This window comes from Babylonia areolata, chromosome 6 (genome assembly GCF_041734735.1).
Source record: "Babylonia areolata isolate BAREFJ2019XMU chromosome 6, ASM4173473v1, whole genome shotgun sequence".
Lineage (NCBI taxonomy): Eukaryota > Metazoa > Mollusca > Gastropoda > Neogastropoda > Buccinidae > Babylonia > Babylonia areolata.
The window spans coordinates 32327105-32351662 of NC_134881.1; the positions used below are offsets into that span (position 1 = coordinate 32327105).

General features: G+C 43.9%; 1 protein-coding gene across 5 annotated transcripts in view; it reads right to left on the minus strand.

Moving 5' to 3' along the window:
- The window catches only part of LOC143282945 (excitatory amino acid transporter-like), a 93900-nt gene that overhangs the window by 24399 nt on the left and 44943 nt on the right, over window positions 1-24558 (minus strand). For 4 of the 5 annotated variants that reach the window (XM_076588853.1, XM_076588848.1, XM_076588850.1 and 1 more), the window contains one exon: window positions 3965-4137. In XM_076588853.1, coding sequence (XP_076444968.1) covers window positions 3965-4063 — 99 coding nt within the window. In that variant the 5' untranslated portion in view covers window positions 4064-4137. Of the gene's footprint in view, window positions 1-3964; window positions 4138-19097; window positions 19212-24558 lie in introns of those variants that run through there. The other variant, XM_076588852.1, reaches the window with a different exon arrangement.

Here is a 24558-nt window from a genome sequence, read left to right on the forward strand (position 1 = left end):
TAACGCGTCCGCCTAGGAAGCGAGATAATCTGAGCACACTGGTTCGAATCCCACAGTCGCCAGTATCTTCTCCCCCTCCACTAGACCATGTGTGGTGGTCTGGACGCTAGTCATTCAGATGAGACGATAAACTGAGGTCTCGTGTGTATCATGCACGCATATAAAAGAACCCATGGCAACAAAAGTGTTGTCCTCCCTGGTAAAATTGTGTAAAACAATCCACTTCGATTGGAAAACAAGTAACTGTAGGCAGAAAAATAAACAAAAAAGTGGGTGGCGCTCTCAAAGTAGCGACGCGCTCTCCCTAGGGAGAGCAGCCCAAATTTCACACAGTGAAATCTGTTGTGACAAAAGAGTAATACAATACAAAAGGACGGAGAGAGGGTAAAACTATTAAATAGAAAGCTTAATTTCTTATACCGCATTAGAACTGTATCATCGTGGTAATTTTAAGCAAGTCTTTCAACACTGTTTTTGGATGTCCTTATCTGGAAGAAAAAAGAAATGTAATTGTGTGTGTGTGTGTGTGTGTGTGTGTGTGTGTAACCACATCCTGTGCAAAATTTACCATTCTTCATTTCTATACTTAAGTCTATTTAAAAAAACAACAACAAAAAACCAAACCAAAAAAAAACACCTAGGTTAATCGCAAGGACGGATAGAATCCTACACCTTTATCTCCCACGACACCTGCTGAAAGATCTACGAAAGGAGCGGTTCTTGACCCTTGCACCCTGGAGGCAATTTTTCACCAGATATACAAGCCGCGCTTTTCCTGGGGGGTGGAAATGAAGAGGTGACTCCTGGCTGGCTTACACCTGTATGTAGCCACTGATTTAACGCTTCACGGTTCGGCACACAGCACTGGTGACCGTGATGGGAAGGTCTGTTTTTACGGCTGCTGGTCCATCTCACTGAGTGTCTGGGTGTCTGTCATTCCTTTCCTCGTCTTGAACTGTGGTTGGAGTAGTGGTGTGAGTAAGGATATGGAATGAAAAGTAGTAGTACTTACTAGTAGCAGCAGCAGTAGTTGCTGTTGTATTGTTGCTGTGTGTGTGTGTGTGTGTGTGTGTGTGTGTGTGTGTGTGTGTGTGTGTGTGTGTGTGAAAGAGATAGATAAAGAGAGAAGACAAGACAAGACAATGGTTTATTTGTTAGGCTTCCGGCCCCGAACAAAGAAATGGGCCACGAAGAGAGACAGACAGACAGAGACAGAGAGAGGGGGTGGGGGGAGAAAGAGGGATAACGGTGTGGGAAAAAGGATGGGGAGAGAGAAAAACACCAAACGAGCAGAAGGGGCGGATGGGGCAAAAGCGTAAACGACTTTATTTTCATCAGACAAAGTCTTTTGTTTATTTTTAAAGAAAGAAACAAGGAAAAGAAAGAAATAAAAAAGAGATCATACAACGAGCAATCACAAAGAGAGAGAGGGATGAGGGAGAGAGTGTGAAGAGATACAGCCGGGTGGAGAGCGGAGGGAGGGAGGGAGAGACAGACAGACAGACAGACAGAAGCATACTATGAACAGAAAGACAAGCGCTGGAGACAAAAAGTATGAAATCCCGAACGATCGCATCAAGTTCCAACAAAAGCAAAAATTTGGGACATGCGAGGAGGAGATGTGAAGCAAGGAGAAGAAGAAACACTTCACAACACTTCTGACGGTGACAGCCCCAAACAATTTCACGAAGATTGCACAAGGGTAAAGAACTGAAACAGATCCGCCAGATGTGTAAAGCCGCTTGTTGAAAAAACACCTCTCTCTTCTCTCTTGTGGAACGTCAAACTTCTTTCTGTGGAGACCAAACGGAGGGCATGTGGGTGTGCATGCAAACTTGCGCGCGCGCACTCGAAAGTAAACGATTGATGGGAGAGAAAAACAAAACAAAACGAAGAACAGCAAGCATGAACAATGATAAAAACTGAGCTAGCGAACATGCTTGCACATGTTTCTCGTTATTCCTGTACACCACACATTGTAGGAATACGATTCTCAGTGAACGTTGTCCCCGTTATTATTCAACACCACGCGCGTAGACTGCGTGACCTGTACACGAAAACGCTTATGTTCCTTCGTGTCTATTTTCACCCAGCCGCCAAAGGAAACATTATCGGCTTTTCGCATCTTGATTTGACAGAAGAAGAAAAACAGAAAAACGACAACAGTTACAAAGTACAGCTTTTCAAGGACAGACTGACTGTTGATAAGAAAGGGTCGAGGGTATGGACAGAGGAAGACAGAAGGGGAAGTGGTGGTCGAGAGAGAGAGAGACAGACAGACAGACACAGACAGAGAGGGAGAGACAGAACGATTACGCGCTACCGTGCTGCGTTTAGTATGTGTATGCATGTTGAAATGCCAACATTCATTTACTTTTTCTACTTTTTTCCTCCCTCAAGGCCTGACTAAGCGCGTTGGGTTACGCTGCTGGTCTGGCATCTGCTTGGCAGATGTGGTGTAGCGTATATGGATTTGTCCGAACGCAGTGAAGCCTCCCTGAGCTACTGATACTGATACTGAGATGCCAGGACTGGAATGAGGTGGAGAATCATTCGCTGTGAAAATATCATGTGTGAAAAAGGAGGAGTTTGTATTATACTCCATGTTTGGTGATACATATACTCATCATGTCAAACTGATGCAAACTAGGTCTATCGGTTTGCTCTGCTTGGACAAATTTCGCGCGGCTAACAGTGAAAAGACGAGCCGTCTTGCCCGGTCCGCTATAATTTCAGATGTGGTGTAGCGTATATGGATTTGTCCGGACGCAGTGACGCCTCCTTGAGTGCTGAAACTTAAACTATAAGCGCTGAATCATCCCTTTGGCCAAGGCTCTCCACGCCATCTTGTCAGGTTGACGCTCTGTCTCGTCTTACGCTTTTTTTTTTTTTTTTGCTTTTTTTTCTTCTTTTTTTTTTTTCTATATTAAGCGTATTCATGTGAAAGCACGTATTTTCCACTGTCCTGCTTCCTTATGGTGACTCTCACCCCCACTTTTTTTTTCCTTTCTTTTAAAAAAAAATTCTGACTGTACTTGGCTTCACAGCTCTTCTATCTCCCCTCCTCCACGGCCCCAACGCCAGCCCCTAAAACCATGTGTAAGGTAACAGCATTATTTCTACCCGTAATTGACGATTCAGCGCTCAGGGGCCAATCAATGTATGATGGGATGTTTGTGTAAGACAAATCTGACCTTGGGGAAATATGCCAGCGGTGATGATCGATGGTTGTTGGGATGGTACGTGGTGGCAGAAGCAGCCAGATGGTGAAGGTAATGGTGGTGGTTATGTTACCACTGTAATGTTACCAACTAACTAGTTTATCACTACTGTCAACGAAACCGGTATCGTCACCGCCATGATGGTGGTGACTGTCGTGCTGGTGCTGTTATCACAATGTTATCATCACCAGCGCTACCATTATTATCATAAACAAAATCACTGTCATCAGTATTCATGATGATGGCGATGGTGTCATAATGTTCTTATTAGTACTGTCACCATCATTATTGTGATGGCGATTATACCATCATGCTGTTAGTATCATCATTATTATGGTGTTGGTGATGATACCAACATGTTGTTAGTATCATCATCATCATATGGTGATGGCATTGGTATCATCATGTTCTAAGTTATCATCATTTATGGTGATGGCGACATCTTGTTATCGTCAGCGAAACTATTTATCATCATCATCAACATCGCACGCGTGCTAGTGTGTTTGTATCGACAGACACACACACACATATATATATATATGTGTGTGTGTGTGTGTGTGTGTGTGTGTGTGTGTGTTTGTGTGTGTGCGCGTGTGTATGTATGTATGTATGGATGGATGCACGAACAGGCGTATGGATAGATGTAAGAATGGATTTATGTATGTCATGTTGTTTTGTAAACTAAACAGAATTTTTTTCTGAAAACTGAAAAAAAAGAAAGGAAAAAAAGTCACCCTCCTCACCTTAGACAGGCCTCGCCCCGCAGGCCCCTTGTAAGAGAAACGGGTGGGTTGTTTGGAGCTGACCATAGGGTCGTTGGCTCCCACTTCTTCCCCGGACATGATGACCTCTCTGGATCACTGCAGCGCGCGCACACACGCACACACACGGGGTTCTTCACCAGCCGATCGGGCACCTGCAACACACAACGAACGTACGTGTGATAACAACAAGACGAGGGGAAAACGAAAAGGGATATATCAAACTGTGACAGAATGGGAATCTAAATGTATTACCAGCAATAAAATTAGAGAAAGTAGTGCTATCAAAATACAACATACAAGAAAGCATGATATATCAACAACAAAAAAACAAAAAAAAAAGGTGAGAGAGAGATAAAAGAGAAGAATGTCAAACTGAAGGCGAGGCATAAACATTAAAAAAAAAGAAGAAGTAATTCAATGGCTGTCGCGTTACTAGAAAAACAGTGAAAACAAACAAACACACACACACATACACACTAAAGTGTAAGGTCACGCATCTTAATCGACACCATAAAACATACATTTTTGACATAGCGGTTTTGTTGTTGTTGTTGGTTTTTCCAGAAAAAAAAAGCCAGAGAGAAAAAATACTTCAAAGCCAAGGCTGGCTAAGCTTCGGCAAGCCATCAACTGGAAGGGAGAATGGGATGGGGTGTGGGGGGGGCCGGGGGGGGGGGGGGGGGATTCCGCTACAGAATGGACCTGATGGCGCCTGATACGTGCTAAATCAGACTAGACCGGAGATTAGACTATTTCTTCCCTTTTAGTGTCTGGCAAGAGTTCGTAAAAAAAGGGAAGATTTTCTGGGACTGAAAAGATTTTTTTTTTTTTTAAGAATAAAAAATAAAATAAAATAAAATAAAAAGACGCAAAAACAGAACCAACATCAACGTCCTATTCTGGACCTTCTCTACAATTAGCATTACTCTCATGCTGCTCACACACACCACACGACCAGTCCTTCATCAAACGCTCACAACTACACACAGCCTTCTTCGAGCGCGTTAAAAAAAAAAAAATCAATTGAAACAAAAAAGATGACCGCAGGCTGCTATACACACACACACACACACACACACATATATATATATATATATATATATATATATATATATAAGCGCCATAAAAGCATCAGAGGAGATTCTGTATTGCCGACGAAGCATTTTCGTGGTCTCAACTGTGCCTGTTCTGATTCCAAAATACACACGACAGTAACTGACCCTCAAAGCCACACTAGGAATGCTTCACTGGTGAATCCTCCCTGTACGAAGTCGAGAAAGTGCATTCTTCCCATGGCAGATCAGTCTTTCCTTTATTCATAACACTATTTTCTGCACCTTATAATCACCCCACAGAAAATCTAAGTGAAAAGCACATTCTAGCCAAATGGGATTTGATAATAGGCGTTGTTGGGGAGGAGGGCAGGAGGGTGAAGAATGCAGGAGAAGAAGGCAGTGTGTTAGTACTGGGAGAAGTAAATTATCTAACCCCCTGCTCTCTCTCTAAGAGACGACGGACGCGCACGCACGCACGCACGCACGCACACACACACACACACACACAAATAAAACTGGCTGCTTTCAGGCAAAAGATGAATAATGTCCTGAACAAAGTAAAATAAGCCTGACCCAATAACACGACTTCACCGCTTTACGTGCGCGCGCACAGACAAACATACATTCAAGTAACATACATGACAATGGCGCGTGAAAGGACGGTTGGAGCCCCCTGAGATGTCGAAGCTCTTGTTTGTTTTCTCTATGTCCCCAAAGAGAACATTAAGGAGGAGTGAACAAGACGTTGCGAAAAGCACAAAAAGAACGATGAAACAAACAGGACAACAAGAAGGGAAAAAAACCTGCCTCAGCCATCAACATCATTAAAGTGCGCGCATTCCAATCCGTTGTGTGCGTTCCTGCGCGCGCGCGCGCGCGCGTGTGTGTGTGTGTGTGTGTGTGTGAGAGAGAGAGAGAGAGAGAGAGAGAGAGAGGAAGAAGAAGAAGGAAAGTAGAAGAGGTCAAGGACGCAAGCCAGTGATGTGTGTTTTTGTGCTAGGGGGACGGAGGACTGTGTGTGTGTGTGTGTGTGTCTTTGCATGTATGTGTATTTAAGTGTGTGCGTTGGGGGCGTGGGAGGCGAGTAGAGGGGACAGGGGGTGGGTGGTAAGTGTGTATCTGTGTGTGCACGCTAGCGTGCGCACAAGGAGGGTATCCTCTTTTTTTTTTCAGGAAACAACGAATCTTCTGTCTTTGGAGCTTGCTCAGCTCACACTGAGATCAGATTCGGGCGTCACATTCAGGATTATCAGTATCTTATTTCTCGTGCCTATGCTTTTAACGGACTGAAGCATATGTCTATAATGCAACAAAAGTCCTTAACGGGTACCATTATTTTCATCTGGTATAAAACACGAAACAAGCATCTCTGAAAATAGCTCAGTGTCGGTTTTAATTCTCTTTCCGCTGCCTCCTGTTAAAGTCACATGTTAACACCGATGCGACCAAAATTATATGCGCGCGCACACACGCACACATGATGATAAAAAGAGTGAAACTGGCGACACACCTTTCACAATACATACATACAGATGTACCCCCCCCCCCCCCCCCACCACACACACACACACACACTCTCTCTCTCTCTTTGCTTATTTCTCTGTACCTCTTAATTCACACAAGCTGACTGGAACAGGCATGCAGCCATGGCTTGAAACAGTGTGTCTGTGTCTCACATGAAGTAACAACACGTGTCTGAACAATTCAAAAACAACATCAACAACAAAAACAACATAACCGGGAGGACAACAACAATTTCAATCTACTTACGGCACCACTCATCTGTAATTTGGTACCAGACACTAAGTTGTATCAAACCGCGCATAACGTGATCGTGACAAAACACGACACACGCCTCCAAGACAGAACTGACGTAATGTACCCGAAAATGCACAGAGAATGGAAGAGATCCGCGACTCCCTTCTCACCCACTGACCCACACCCACCCCAAACAAACGCAGGCCAACTGAACTTGTATGAAAAGGGTTTTTTGTTTCACAGTGTCGAAACAGAACGTAACAACAACACGAGCCTCATGGCGCTGACGTTCTTTCAAGAACAAAACAAAAAAACCCCAGATCAAATCAATCTATAAATAAAACCCGATACAGACAAAAGACAACAACCGCCAAACCAACGGCAGAACGGGGCGGCAGAAAAGTAGTTCAGAAACAGAAGACCTCAATTCCCCCTTTTGTCCTGGAGCTCCCACCACAATCACCCTTCCTCTCATCTCCTCCCCCACACCCTCTCCAATCTTTGTAACCCCCCCCCCCCCCCAGCCCCCCCAACTCTTCTCCCCTGCCCACCCAGTTGTGACGTAAATGGAATCAGAGAACGGGACAGAAACAGACGCAGGGAAGACGCTGTAGCTGTCTCTCAGACGGAGGTGAAGAGACGTCGGGGCGACGGATAATATAATGGAAAAGGCCCGGGTCCCCGTCACTGGAGCCCACATCAAAAGGACCCCGGCCGCTGGAAGCCCAACACGCCATCACTGGGAACTGATTACCTCCGTGCCCAATAGACTGGGGAAAGCCAGGTAGCTATCGCTGTTAATTGGATGGATACACACCTGCGTGCGCGCGCGCGCACAAACACACACACACACACATTTCGTGCGTATGCAGAGGACAAACACAATACACGCATGCATACAGACTTACATATAATATTCGTGCGCGCGTACATACACATGCGCACGCAGACACGCACATGCGTACGCGCGCGAGAAATATTGATTCTCCTGGTAATGTAAACACTTTAGCGTGTGGTGCAGTGGAGCGTACAAGGGCGGTGTGATCAGGTGTGTTATGGTGTGAGGTGTAGTCATGTGAACAGAATGAGGAAATGAGCATGCACAGCAGGTAATAATTTTGTCTTTCCATCTTTGGGTGTTACAGTGTGCGTAACTGGATGCGCGCGCGCGCAGTAACGCACCCACACCTCTTTTCCTTGCAGAGACATGCCTCGACATAGGCCCGTCCATTGATGAAAAATCTGGTTTCGGATTAAAAAGAAAGAGCTAAACTGTAACATGCACATACATAACACAAATACTCATGAATAATCATATAGCACAAGCTAACAATGAACACTGTATCTCAGCTTAGTTTTGTTCGGAATTCATGTATGTTCACGTCTTAACTTCTAGTTATGATGACATCCGTCACATATTCAGTATGTACATGTATCAGGACAGGGCTTTATATAAGATTTTCTTGTTGTCCTGTTCATCGATATCTGTGTTGTATTGTGACATGTTCCAAATAAAATACTGTTTAAACCAACAATGTACACTCGTGAATACCACACAGCACACAAATATATCACACTTCTCGAGGCAAAAACACTTTCATACCGGAACTACCCCCACCTTTGCATCATTTTCATTCATTCTGCCCATCGCTCCTGGTGGAGCATAGGCCATCGACGACCCCTCGCCATCGCACTCTGTTCTGGGCTGTTCTGGCCATTCCAGTCCAGTTGGTCCCTTGCTGCTTCAACTCTGCCTCGGTATCTCGCCTCCAGCTGTTGCGAGGCCGGCCTCTCTTCCTCTTTCCCTGCGGGTTCCAGGTCAGGGCTTGGCGTGTGATGCTGGACGCTGGATTCCTGAGGGTGTGTCCGATCCAGCCCCACTTCCTCCGCAGTATCTGCTTGGCCACTGGTTCCTGTCCCGCTCGCTCCCACAGATCTTCGTTTCGGATCTTCTCCTGCCATCGGATCTTGTAGATGCGCCTCAGACAAGTGTTGAAGAATGTCTGAATCTTCTGCCACCTTTGCATCGTTCTCACTGTTCTCTCCTGCCCCAACACCCCACCCCCACCACTATCCAGCACACCAACTAACCCTTCTGTGCCAGTCGAACAGTAGACAAAAACACACTGTACGACGTTCGTTGACACTTTCAATGAAAAAGAAATAACAAACAACATAAGGTGGGGGTTGGGGTGGGGGATTGGGGGATGCAGACAAAATAAATGAAAGCACACCAGACAGACCAAAAGCTCACCGATATGATTATTTGCACACACACATTTGCAAATTACTGCTGGCACTGCCATCTCCATTCACAGTCGCATACACACAAGTGAAGTTAAAGAGACAGAAATATTAAAAACAATTCATATCATGATAAAACTAACTTTTTTTATTTGAGAAAATACAGCCCCGATTTAAGCGATGAGCCAAAAAAAATGTTTTTTTTAAAAATCCGGCTATGAGTTTAACAGAAAAAGAAAAAAAGAGCTCTTACAAAGTAATGAAACAGACTTTGCTAACGTAAGAAACGTTACACAATCGTAAACTATGGCATAAACACTGTTGAAACTGACTAAAAACTGCGCCCCGTAAAAAAGTAAGAGACCCTATCCCGACAAAAGCAGAAAAAAATGGGTGTTAAAAGCCCATTGGACAAGCAAGCAAACAATCATCCACAGCGTTAGCGAAAAGCATTTGTCACAGAATTGGAATGCACTCTAAGTTCAAAGCAACTTTTCACCCATTCACTCGCTCTTTTGTGCAGTGCTCTTCCCACGCCACGACCGAGGTCAATGGATATAATAATGCACAGTTACAACCCCCCACCCCCTTCCGGCCCCCCACTCCCCCCAACCAACCTTGCATCGTGCAACCCCTTCCTCTCCCGTCTTTTCACCCCTCAGCCAATTCACTTCCCTTGAGTCGTGATTTGAATGCTTTAACACTTTGTGTGTTGGGATGACAGGGGAATAAAAATCACAACAAAAATACGCAAGATAAAAACAAACCACGGTCTCTCTCTCTCTCTCTCACACACACACACACAAACGCGCGCGCGCGCAGTCATGACAAACTTCGACTTCTGCCTTTCAATCTAACAACTGTGCCTGGCTTTTGTTTGTGCGAACAGTAAAGGTCTCGGATGTGCCAGAATGTGTACACATCTATGCTGTGGTCACTTCAGCGAAGCAAAGATGGCAGGCTCTTCGTTCAAACTGAGGATTGACATAAATTCCAGAATGCCTTGGGGGAAAATGAAAAAGCCTGTGAAAATAAGCCATCAATTCTCTACAGTAGCAATATTTTGAAAGCAAACTACCCAAACCCTGTCTCTTTACTGGTGCAGGTGTAGAGAATATCACTTTCACGTTTTCCTCTTTATTTCTAAAAGCTGAAAATAATCAAATTCTTTGGAGTAAAAACCGAACCAACCATGCCACAAAGCGCCAGATATATATCCAGTGCCCCTGACACGGCTTACAAAGGGTTAAACAGACAGTCCAAATCCCACGGCCGGTTCCACAGAGATGAATGAGACCTCCATTTACATGTGAGAGGCCGACCGTCAGCCAAGGGGCCCCATAGCACGTGTCCCCCGTCAGCCCCCTGGTCACAGGCTGGGAACCGTGGAGGTAATCATAGCACGGGACCCTCTGCTGGGCGTCAGTCAGCCTGCTGCCTGTGGCTGGTCCCTTCCACAGCGGTAATGGCCTGCTTTTTGTTTTAACTGCCGCCTGCTCTTCTGATCACTTGCTTCCTCTCCTCCCTCACGTCAAGCAGTCAACCTCCTTCACTTTCACTGTAACGTGTTCTCCCTCTCTCTAGCTATCACACACACACACACACACACACACACACACAGAGTTCGCTGAAAAGTCAAGAGAACTGCTGAAGCAATAGCCATTTTTCTCTTTGACGCCCACGACGAAGATGCCAACAATGCTCGCTGTGATACGTATTCTCTTGTGGATGGCGACAGCATGTTGCTCAGATCAGTGTCGTTCGAAACTGCTCACGTAACAAAGCTCCATTTTTCACACAACTCTACACCACCACTGCAGTGCAGTGCGTGCTGTTTGAAGACCTGTGTCATATGTCTCCTTTATTTCCAGTCACGTATTTCGATGATATTATTCTAATACTAAGCTTGATATGAAGATAGGACACACAATGCAAAGAAAACAAAAACGATGTAGAATCAGAAGCAGGCAACACATCTCATAATACAATGCCATCCATTCAATGATTCACAATGTTATGGCGCATAATTATATCACCATTATCATGTACATGTCAGATAAGAAAACTGTTGTGCATACAATTATTCTATGTTAAATGACATAAGGTTTTAGTGGATGTATTGCATTATCATGTACATGTCACATAAGAAAAACTTGTGCATAATATTCTATGGCATTGGGCTATCGTGGTTCATTGCGTGTCTACTGACTTTCTGGGACAGGTGATGTGTTTATTTGTTGCTAGCTTTTATGTAATGTGTACATCCATCCAACATGAGTTCATGCATGTATGCATTTTGCGTGATCATTGAAACCATGTAAAGCCTTTAGTGGTTGTGTGCGTGTCCAAGCAAGCAAGCGCGCTCTCTCTTATTTTGAGGATGGTGATGCCTGCGTCGTTGCCGCTTGGGTGTTTTGTTTTGCTCTGCTTTGCTTTCTTTGCTTCATGGAACAGAACTCTGCGCAAAGGGAGAGAACCAGAGCTGTGACCGGGACACGTCCAACTAAGGTGTGCAGCGTGCATGCAGAGATCAGAAGCGAAATTCTGTTTCATCACGAAGGACCCACAAAGCTGATGGCCATTACTAAAAATAAATAGTTGATGTCTGTCAAGCAAACACAGAGAGAGTGATAGTGAGAGAGAGAGAGGTGGGGGCCGGGGGTTGGGGGATGGGTGTGGGGGTAGCCAAAGGTTAATAAGAATGGAAAAGGAGGGTGGAAACAGAGAGGAGGGGGTTAGGAGCTGGGATAGGAGAGGGAGAATGAGAGAGACAGGGGGAGAGCGGGAGAGACTCAGACAGACAAACAGACAGACACACAAACAATACGGAAAATTGTTACATTACAAGCTGTTTCGGTTCCCCCCCCCGCTCTGGTTGCTGACGGACCAGCAAATCAAATCCGCTGGCTTCTCGCGCTGTGGGATGGGGCGGAGATGAGGGTTGGACGGCAGCATGCAATATTCAGTGATTGATTGCACGGTTGTGCAGTTTCTGCCTCCACCCCCTGTGTCAGTTACTCTCTGGATCACCTCTGCCTCATCACTCATGCCCCCCTCGCCCCTCACCCCGGCCCCCCTCCTCCACCACATGTCACTTCCCCGGGCCATCCGTTTTGCTAGTATATAATCAATGCTCCCACCCACCACCACCGAGATGTGGCTATATAATGATATGTACTAGTTAACAGGCTTCTAACGTGCACCATCTCTGTTTCAGATGCGTATCATTTAACCTCGCCTCCCACCCCTCTTTCAACCTCCTCTGCTTTTCCCAAAAGAGGTTTTTGTTGATGTGTTGGAGCAAACCGGAGAGAAGGAATGTACTTGCTGTGACCTTCAGAATTACGCGCCGATTATTTAGTATCAAAATAAGGAGCTACTGGGTGCATGATGCAAAGCAACAATAGCAGCAACAGTTGTAGTAGTAGTAGTAGTAACAGTAGTAGCAACGCGCACGTGAGCGTGTGTATGTGTGCGCGCGTGTGTGTGCAGGTGCGCCCACGCGTTCGTTCGCGCTTGTCAGAAAGCACGAAATATGGGATAAAGCGATATAACACACAAGGAGGGAGAAAAGTAAATTACAGAAAATGGATGTGAGCAAAAAAACAAAACAAAAAAAAAACAAAAAAAATCACAAGAGGAAAAAGATGGAGAGCGCGATAATACTCATAGCCATTTGTTATTTTTAGTGCTTTGAAGGGATTCTTTTATCAAACGAAATTAATGGTGAGTGGAAGGCGTGACCAGTGATCCTGATGGCTGAAGAATTCTTATCAGCTAAATACGCAAACACACCAAACGCTAAATCCGTTTTCTTTCTCTATTTCTCTCCTCCACCTACTACCCCTTTTCTTCTTGTTTTTTGGGAGTTTTTTGATGGCGCGGGGTGGGGGTGGGGGGTGCGTAGGGGTGAGATGAGGTCGGGTTGCTGCATTCCTTGTTCGATTCCGCACCCCCACCCACTTCCCAAACCTCTCAACATTTTTAAATTTAATGATCACCATATGCTTACACGTCCTTCGCATTCAAGCACTGATTCTGACTTGTTTCGGACGTGTTCCCTGCAAAAATGAACAGTTAAGGTCCATGCAAAAGTCATAGATTCTCCCCCCCCCCCTTCACACACCCGCTCCGCCCCCCTCGCCCCCGATCTCCCCCCCCCCCAACTCAACTCACCATTCATACCCCTCCCCTTCTAAGCAATAATACTCAAATGTATACATTAATACCCCAACAAACTGGTCTTCATTCACCGATAATTATGTGTGACGGGACTTTAAACAAAATTCCTCCTCCTCCAATTCAAGGACAGTCACTTAGACTGTCATGATCTGGGTTACCCTCGCACGTAATTTCAATTAACCGCTTTCTTCTATTCCTTTCGCCTTCGCATGCAAGGGCGTGCACAAAAATATATTAAGCCTTTTCTTTTCCTTTTCTTTTGTTGCTAATAGTCTAGCCGTCCACACAGAACCATATCAGGTCTGGAAAACAGTACTGACCGATCATGTAGATCCCGGTGTAGTATGCCAGATTGTCCCCCATCTGGAAACGTCCCCGGGGGGACAAACTGACCTCTGGAAATGTCCCCTTTTTCACCGTTCATAATGTCCCCTGCGGACATTGTTAGCAGCCAAAATGACCCTTTTGGGGGCTTTAGCCTCGTTCTGAAATGTCCCCCTTTCCCTGAAAATGTCCTCCCCATTTATCCCGTGACGTCCTCCCCACCCGGTGTGTGTAGTTGTAAGTGAAGGACGGGGATGTCTGAGTCTGATCATATATTTCTGTGTCCGTGTCTGTTTTCTTGTTTAAAGCCAGCATGTAAGCCGGCGTATAAGTGTATACATCCAGTTGTATGCCGTACAAGCGTTGGGTTCACGCTTATATATATATATATAAGTATTCTGACACGCGCGCTCATGTGTGTGTGTGTGTGTGTGTGTGTGTGAGTCTCTGTGTGTGTGTGTGCGCGCGCTCGTGTCTATAATTGTCTTTGATGCGTGGATGCGTGTGTGTGTGTGTGTGTGGGGGGGGGGGGGGGGGGGGACAGAGAAGCGTGCGAATGTATGTCTGTAAGCATATACGCGCGTACGTGTAGGTATATGTGAAAGTTATTCAAGTGATAAAAAAACATTTTCAATGCAAAATATTTGGTAGATATTCCCTGAGTTTTCCCTGTCTTTCTGTCAGCGTGATAATGCCACCGGGTAAAATATCTGAACATGCCTCAGTTGACAAAACTGAAGAGATTATCATATGGGAGAGAGACAGAGACAGAGCGAAGGGCAGACAGAGAGAGAGACATGTGTGTATATGTGTTAGTGGCTTGAAAATATTGAAATAACAGTTTGAAAACAAATGACATTCCACGGATATAAACTTTTAAGAGAGAAATAAACATGTGCGGTAACAAAATTTTCATGTCCTCAATAAAACAATTTTTGTCACGTCAGACCACAAAAAAAAAAAAAAAATAACAATTGTAAAAACAAAAACATACAACTTAAAAAAAAAAAAAAAAAAAGCCTCTGTGGTGCAAAATGTATCTTCGTATTGTGTAGAGGCCAGCAGTTCTGCGAAATACTCTTTTCTCGACTTATTTCTTTGCTCTGCATCCCTGAGTGCACTTGGGTAAATATACCGACCTTTTTCAAGTATGAAAACACATGGCCACAGTTTTCATCACCCACGCTGAATTCGATACATCCAGCTTTTAACGCTCTTGCAAAGAAAAATCAAATAGTCATCGCTAAAACAACACACACACACACACACACATACACATACACACACACGTTACGGGATACATGGGGGTGACATTTTCAGGGTAAGGGGGAGATTTCAAAACGAGGCTAAAACGCAAAACAGGGAAAATAATGAACGGCGAGAAAGTCCCTGGGGGACATTTCCAGGGGTCAAATTGTCATCCGGGTACGTTTCCGGGGTGGGGGACAGTCTGGGATGCCACACCGGAACAGAAAAGAAAAACAAAGAAAACTAGGTACAAGTACAGTTACATTCAAGTACACAAGCCTCTGACGTTGAACATTCCGTCATTTCTTTCATGGAAGGATTGGAGAAGAAAAAAAAACTAACTAAAACACACACACACACACACACCTAACATCAACACATATATAATTACAGATAACAAACAAAGGCTATATACAATAAGAAGCATGTAACAGCATACACTGCCAAAGGGAACTTCACACGTTCTAGGCGCAAAAAAGTAGGAGTGCCCAATTATAAACTCTAGGAAAAAAAAATACAACCCTAAAAATATTCAAGGCTTTCAAGGAAAGAAAACAAAACAGAACAAACAAACACCCAGGTAAATTGGATCAGCAAGGCAGAAAATAAGAAATGAAGAGACAACAGGAGAAACTGGGGAAAACCGGAAAAAAAACACCCAAAAACATGGACAGTGACAGAAAAGAAGAAATTTTAAGCATACAGTTTTCAGATGTTGGGGTTACTGTTTATACTGACAGAGCCCCCGCACCCTCCCCCACACCTCCCCATAGCCCCAGATTCCCATGGGAGGGGTCACAAAAAGGATCAAAAGGGTTTTTTTGTAGTAGTTTGTGTGTGTGTGTGTGTGTGTGTTTCTGAAGGGACATGCATCAAATTGGAGGGCTGGGCGAGGGGTGGAGGGAGTGCCAAAATATCCAGAGAATAAATGACAGAGAAGATGGGGAGGTGGCACGAGCATCCAGTCAGTCACTAAATATTGCATGGCGCTCTCCTCGGTTCACCTCGCGACACGGAGAAAGATCTGATTGTAGGGCTCTGGGGACCAGAGCGGAAAACAGGAACAACATTGTGGTGGGGTTTGCTCTACTGGATCACACACGCACGCACGCACCTGCGAGCACACACACACACACACACACACACACACACTTGCCAGCGTACTCGGATACATACCTTTCCATCTTCTCGGGGAACTTTGAGTGACGTTATTACTAACTTTGAGTGACGTTGCAACCTCTGGTCAGTCTGCCAGTCAAACACACCGTGTGTGTGTGTGTGTGTGTGTGTTCGTGCATGTGTCTGCGTGCTCGTGCGTGTGTTCTTGCACGCGCGTGTCATCAAGAAACAAGGAGAGAGAGACAGAGACAGAGAGAGAGAGTGCGCGTTGTGTGTGCTAATATATGTAATACTTCTCTACTTCAAAACAAGAATCTTAACTAGGCCTCATGCGTGAGCTGCGCTTTACGATTATCATGTGGGCAAGAGAAATTCAGTTTTAGTTCGACATCCACCTCGATATCATTTATGGCAGACGCGGGTGTGCTTGAACAAATCAAAATTAATTTTCGTTATTTCAAAATCAAAATTGCACAATTATCCTGCAACAACCTTTCCAGTTTGTGGTGTGAGGTATGCATTTTGTGTTATGACAGGAAGTCTGCTTGAAATACATAATATTAACAATTGATACACTACATATAATTACGCATTATCAGTAATCTATTCATTCATTATCTATCCCTGAGGTAGGTTGGTAGGCACACGCGTGCGCGCGCACACACACACACACACTCTTTCCCCAAGAGAGACAATCGTGATGAGTTACAAATCACAGCCGTGACCGCCGTACTCTCTCTTGATTTCCTTTTGATTTCCCTGGGGTGCTTGTGACCGAGCGTGCTTCACGTGCCGTGGAGTTTGGGGGAAGAGAGAGAAAGAGAGGATACGGAGAAAGGACTGGGTTGTGGATGGGGGGAGTGGGAGGACTGGCTTCTCTCACTGAGACGTAGGTTCAGAATACAGGTCAATGATTTCTTCTCCACTCGTTTGTGCTGGAGCAAAGGTGTCTGAAAGCGTGTCGTAATGGCTGTTCCTCTCTTGAGGGAAGTGCTGTGTTCTGCCTCATCTGTAGTCTCTCCTCAACCCTCAGCCTCTCATCACCCCCCTCCCTATGTCCTCGGTTTGCCTGGTGCTCTTTCAGACGAGGGCAGAGAGGAGCCCTACCCCCCCCCCTCCCCCCACCCCCCCACCTTCAGGAACGTTTGTGCCAGAATTTCCCTCTTTTCTTTCACGCTGGTTTTGAGACTGATAAGATGCTCGGCGCTAATAACGCTAAAACGGGCCTTCTGTCAAGATCGCGAATGTGTGGTGACAGGACAGTTGTGGAAGGAATATGAATAACACCAAGTCTTGCTCAGGTGTAGGCTGTAAGGAACAGACTGACGACGACATGCGTGTGGTTCGTCCGTCGGGATCGACGAGGACCATCTGGTCATCCTGGGGGTGGGTGGGTTGAGCTCTGTGGTTGCGCAGATGACTGGTCAGGCGACATGCAGACAGACGGTGAAAGACAGAGGAAGGGGAAAGGAGGATAAGGAAGAAAAGAGAAGAGACAGACAGACAGACACAGGCAGACTGACAGAGATCGACAGACAGAGATTCAGACGGTTTAATGTGTTTCAGCCATTGGCATTCATACACATCAGGGAAGGGGGAGAGGGATGGGGGAAGAAACGAGAGAAAGAGAGGGGAGAGAAGGAGGGAGAGGAGAGAGAAAGAGAGAGACTGAGACAGAGAGAATCTCATTTCAATCATAAAATGATTTTGAACGGAATTTAAAAATATAAATAAAAATACATTAAAAATTTTTTTTTTAAACCAACGAAAAAATATAACCTGACACAAATTACCCAGGACAGAATAATACCGTAACCACTGCTGACAGAATGACTTACGTTCTCCGTCCCCACGACAGTTCAACGATTCCCAAAGCGTTGACAGTAATTACACCCACCCAAAGTGTTCTTCGGTGATTACCCACTCGCGCACACTCGAACACGCAATGTTTGGGAAGATACATCAGTTGATGAGAGAGGGAGAGAGTCGATGAGAGAGAGATACGGATACGGATAATTTATTCATGTATAGGCCATTGCCCCTCATGAAGGGGTACATTCACATGATCATGTAAGAAAAGCAACAAAAAAGCAACAAAAAATGAGCAGTCATATCATCAAGAACAACTTCAATATTCTAAGACGAGAGAGAGAGAAGGAGAAAGAAACAGAGACAGTCGATGAGAGAGAGACACAGAGAGAGACAGACAGACAGAGAGAGAGATCTTTTCTCTCTCCTGACGCTAAGCATACGCCCTCACTCCTTCACCATTCTCTCACTCACCTCAGTCGCTTTTTTCTCACCAGTATCAACAACAGTCGTTCTTTAATGTACTCTCGCCCCCCCCCCCCCCCCCCCCTCTCTCTCTCACACACACTGATCCCTCCTAAAGATATGCAGTTGTAGCAGCGTTGCAGACATGACAAGAACGGAGATAATGGAGGTTCCGTGGTTCGTGTGGGATGGAGCAAACACAGAAATCAGTGGAACGCTTCACAGAGCCTGTAATACGACATCACATGAAATATCCACCCATCCTATTGTCCAGGACAACTTAGCCTTCTGGCGGACCAGTAGAAGTGCTCCACGTGTCTCTTGTCAACAAATGTCAATGTGCTCGCGTTAACACTTCTTTGTGCCCTCCAGTCAGTCGTTTTAAATACCCACTCACTCATTAGCTTATCATTTGGAAATCTAATTCTGTCCAATAACACGTTTAGTGGAGTAGACGTTAAAAAAAAAAATCAAAGCAATGAAAACACACACACTACCACCACCACTACTGCCACATTATTTCCATCGTCACAACGACCACCATTAATTCCTTCTACTATTATAAACATCTATCTCTATTCAGTGCTATGTATTACCTTCCATCCAGTGTAACTCTTCTTCCACTATGCTAACCAACATCCCCATTACTACCACCCATCATCACTAATCATTTCTAATAACCTCAGTGAGTTGCCTGTTCACTAACAATCTTTTCATTCCCCGTTCATCCCATAGTGTCAATGTAGATTTGGAAATCTGCAATCCCAGCGACCACCCCCATACCCTCATCCTTCTACACCAGGGCCTTCGAAATACCTTCCCTCCTCTCTAAGACCATCTAAATAAATCAACGGACGTAAAATAAGCATCTTCCTCAGCCACCGAATTCCTGAACGATGTTTGCTTACCCAAACGGAGAGGGTGTTGAGCGTTCCTTTCCTCTTGAACAACATTACACCAGAGAGAGAGAAAGAGAGAAGTGCAGAAGTAAATCTCTGACGTATATGCCAACAAGCCTCTTTCTGAACCACCACATAAAAACAAGTTTCAACACCCACAATCCGGTTTCAACCAGATGACAGCAAAGCCTGTTTATGCCTTCCCATGCGAATCCTATTTTTAGTCAACGGTGGTTGCTTTTGTTCCCCCCCCACCCCCACCCCACCCACCCACCCCCCCTCTCTCTCTCTCTCTCCTTCCTCTGTCTCTCACTGTTCCTGAACGTTGATTCCCTTTGTTTCTTTCTCTTTAATCTTATTTTCCTTTCGTTGTTTATTTATCTTTTTTTCTGGACGTTCATTCCTTTGTTTCTTCCTCTTTAATCTTCTTTTCCTTTAGTTGTCTACTTCATTTTTTCTGGCCATCATTTACTCTCAAACCATTTCCCTCGGTGAATAATTTACTCAGAAAAAAATATCCCGCCATCTAGTCCGAAGAGAACAAACAGAATCTCCCACCATCTCGCCCAGTGAGAACAAACAGAATTCCGAGCGCTAGGAACACGCACAGGCATGTCCACTTGTGCACGTGCACTGTCTTTAAACAATACCCTAAAATGCAAAGGGTTTGGTTTCCGGTTTTGGGTTTTTTTTTAGATTGGGTTAAGTGGGGTGGTGTGGGATAAGGTGATCCACAGGACGAGATGAAATGGGTCAGTCTTTTTACGCGTTTCGTGTCACAACCGTGTCGTGTCTGCTGGATAAGATAATAGCAACAGTTAGCTCTGAGCCTCTTCTTTTCAGCGCCTTCTATCAAAGTCATTAGACTCTTACTACAAAGCACTGAGCCTATAGTCTTCGCCGCCTGGTGTTAAAGACATTAATTTCTTACTACAAGGAGCTCTGACACAGGGAACCTGATTGATCGCGAAGCATGTCAGTCCAGTTCGTTAGGAAGACTTCTTTCCAAAAACAGAAAGGCAAATGATAAGTGTCATGCCACAAGGAAGGTGAAAAGTGCTTTCTGTGCCCTCTGTGGACAAACCCACTAACAGACAGATGGCATTATTCCACAGCTGTCTGCGTCTGCTGATATCTGCCGTTTGTATGGTCTGCTGTAAAGAATTGTGTCATGATCTGGTCTGCTGAAAGTAAATGTGTCATGTATACATGTATGAGCGTGCAAGCGAACGCATCACTTCACTAGGAAACAAAAACGCCAGCAATGTTGAAACGCATTGATAAAATCTGGTATCACTTTTGCCAACAATCCAACTTTTTACTGAAGTTTGGAACAAAAATTCACATGCACACAGACACACACACACGGTAAACGACATGGGAAGAGCAGTGAAGGCAGTGATGTCAGCCATGTCACGGAGGTGATTAGGCACGCGAGACAGCCATGATGTCCAATACTTTCTCAGTGTGATGCTGTGAAATATCTATTTTTAATAGGTCGCACGGGAGTGCATCATTTCAGAATCAACCTATAAAATATTGACAAGTCGTTCCACCCATAAATTCCACGTGTGTGGGGGTGGGGTTATATACAATAATAATACATACCAGTCAACACACGCACGCACGCGCACACACACACACACACACACACACACCAAAAAAAAAATGTTCACACACAAAGGTTCACTGTCGCGGAACACACGAACTGTATGATGTGATTTAAGAATTTGTGTCAATGAGGCGGAAGAAGAAGAAAACCCAAAGGAATACAAGGATGTGTGTGGGATGAAAGACAAAAAAAAAGCTGGAAGGCAGACCGTAGAGACAGACAGACAGACAGGCAGACGGACGGACGGACAAAGAGGCTAGTCCCCGTTGTACAAATCATTTCAGTTATATCCATGCCATATTGTGATTTGTCTCTGTGTTCCAAGAAACAAAACGTAACAACAAAAAAAAGCTAAAGCGTTTCTTTTAAACCACCAAGACAGATACCAGGTTTGTTTGTTTTTTGTTGGTTTTTTTTTTTGGCTTGTTATCTTGGCCCCAGTTCAACAGAAACAACAGTTCAGATCCGATTATTCGAAGACTCAGCGTAAATCAAATTCAGTTCGGCTCATTTGCGAGAAGACTTCTTGTTTTTTTGTTTGTTTGTTTTTATCTGGAAATATTATGCTCATAAACACGAGATCGATCCCCCCCCCCCCCCCACACACACACCCACCCACCCCCCTCGCTTGTTCGATGGGGCCTTTACAAAGATGAAGATGCGTTCCCGTTCTGTATCAATCGCTGCATAAAACAAGCAAATCATATTTGGAGGGCAACGGCTGGGTGCATTCAATAACAAGGGACAAATAGCAACGACCACAATACTGATTTAAAAAAACAACAACACTTTCTCTCTAATTTGTGTCAAGGACACCCACACCCAAAACAAGCAACAACAAGCAAGGCCATTTTTGTTCTCAGAGCGAGTTGTTTGTGTGAATGACATTGTCAGAGATGAGTTTTGAAAAATTAAAGAACCTTCTTTGCAAGGAAGAAAAAACAACAACAACAAAACAAGGCAATTAGTGTGTTAATTCATTCCGTGTCACCAACCACAACATGACAAAAAACCGAAGTCCAAGCGACACGGGGGCAGGCCGCTGACAACCTGTTATTTCTGTTCGTCGTGAGTTAAAAATACTTCGGGGAAAAGGAAAAAAAATCCTTCTGATGGTGACCTCGACATGGAGCCCCTCGTGACCATGAGTCATATGGCAGGGGGCCCCACAAGCTTCATCCTCCCTCCTTTGATTGTTCGAAGCAGCTGGTCTCCTCGTCTGTCTCTCGACCGACAAGACTTTCTCTCGCACTTTCACGCACGCACGTATGCACACACCCCCTCGATACCAATCATGCACACACACCCTCGATACCAATCATTTTCACTCAGTATCAGCAAGAACCAACCAACCAACAAACCCGTCCAGCAATCATCCGCCCTAACTGTCACAAAAAAACACACTCGTCTTGCCAAATTAAAAAAAAAATCTATTAACTGTTTAGTTCTGACATTAGTGACAACTATAGTCTTAACCACGTACGTCATGCTAACGCATTTCCCTCTCTTCTGGTGTGGGGCTATGCAGTGGCCTCCACGTGTGAACATCCCTCTTCACGGTCATCAGTAATGCCATGAGTCTGTGATTTGTGCATCAACACTCCCCACATCAAGATGCACTCCAGGATTTTTTATTCACTGGTAATTCCAAGCGAGTTTCTACTAATGGAATCCTTTCCATGCAGTGTATGTGGATTGTTGTGACTTTATATATATATATATATAAATCTATGTCACACACGTGCACTATTTCCAGACTGACTATGGAAAAGAGCGTTCAACGTAAGTTAACAATTGACAAAACGAAGAGGACTGGCATGCCGAACCATATCACTGTCACCATCCTTTACCTGGGGATGTCCCAAGGCGTCAATAATCAACTCTGTGCAGATGAACTGTTCGATAAACCCACATCGAAGCCCTGATTAATATTTCGACCAGGCACTAGTGCATTAGAAATTTGCAAACGACTGTTTTTCAACACTCTTGACAATATTCATTTACCAAACATCATATCAGGTGATGCATTATATTTATAGGTTATCAAGTGTCAATCTTAATTATCATTTTACAAAAGATTACTCCCAAGCATGGCAAATGGCCAACACCAGCCACATGAATGCTTCACAACTGGAAACAGCCATCAAAAGCTCCAGTGCTTGTACTCCCTTTTCCAGAACATACAGATAATAGACACTGTGTCTTTTTAAAGACCTGTCTCCATAAATCTGTACCCTTCTGCAATCACATAAAAGATGGTTTAAAAGGCCATTTGTTTTTTTCCTTATACACATGTTGCTTTATCAAACCCACAGATTCTTGTTAAAGCTGATATAATGGACAATGCAAGAGGTTTTTTTTTGTTTTGTTTTTTAAATCATTGTTGCATAGTTCAATTCAGCGGCAGTTTATCTAAACCTCTCTTTCCAGGTATGAGTGCGGGTAAGTGAGAGAGTGAGAGAGAGAGAGAGACACTTTGACACTTTTGACACTTTGACATTTTTATTGTCATTACCTGTAAGGGTCTATTGACAAGGGGGTGACGGGGATTAATTCTTAAATCCCCTTAAGTGCAAAGCAACATTCTGCTTAACAGCTTTTCATCACCAAAGAAACAAACAAACAAAATCTCTAAATATAACTCTCTCACGATACATTAAGCAAGCGGAACACACACACACACACACACACACACACACACACACACACAAAGAAACTAATCATTCAAACTCGACCACCCATTCTAGGAGTGAAATAGTTCAATATATCAATTATCTACCTTACCAAATTAACATAAGAAAATAAAATTTACATATGGATATCCTCCTCATTTACTCTGGTGTGTTCTGATCATTGTGATTATGCCTTATTTTTTGTGCTTCTGAGATAAATTTAGCTACTGACTGTATGATATATTCATCATCAGACGATAAAACAGAAAAAACATCATGTCTTTTAGCTAGATGAGATTCAAAAAATGTACATTTTTCTCTTACTTTATCGTATAATTTACAATGAAACAAAAAATGTTTTTCGTCATCTACACTAGATGCACACAAAGGACATGGCAATTCTGTGGATGCTGCAGGTTGAAACCACAATTTATTTGCATTGAAACCAAATGTCCGTAGCCGAAATCTTGCATAATTTAACCTGTGCCACTTATCTGTGATGACTGTTAGATATTTTTCAGTATGAAATATACTTTTGAATGAGAAAAACCAACTATATTTCTCTTTGCTTTCCATATCTGAATGCCAATTTTGCTTAAAAGAACAAATCAATCTATCTCTAAATTCTGATATAAACTGCTGTTCATTTCCCACTTCCTGATACATCCACACAATTCCAAAACCGTGTTCAGACAAAACCTTTTTTACACTATAAGTCCAGTTTTCCTTTCCTAATTCCATTTGTAACAACATCATCTCGTAAGCCTGTCTGGGTAAACGTGATTGTGGAAGTTTCAATAATTTCAACCAATACTTAATGCATTTTACAAATGTTCTTATATACAAAGGATATCTGCCCGTTTCCCCATATAACATTGTGTTGGATGAATGAATTGGCACATTTAAAAAACGTTTAATTGCATAAGTATGTACTTTTTCCATCTGTGAATTTACCTTTAGTCCCCAAACTTCGGCTGCATATGTAAGTATAGGTTCAATCTGTGTATCGAACATTTTCCAAAACAAACAGTAATCAATAGACTTAAGCTTTTTTAATGAATTCAATATTTCAATAACACCTTTCTTTGCTTTCCTGCAAGATTCTTCCCAAGCATAATTTAAGCTTAATTTTGTTGAGAATATCATTCCCAAATATTTATATGAATTTATAACTTTAACATCCTCA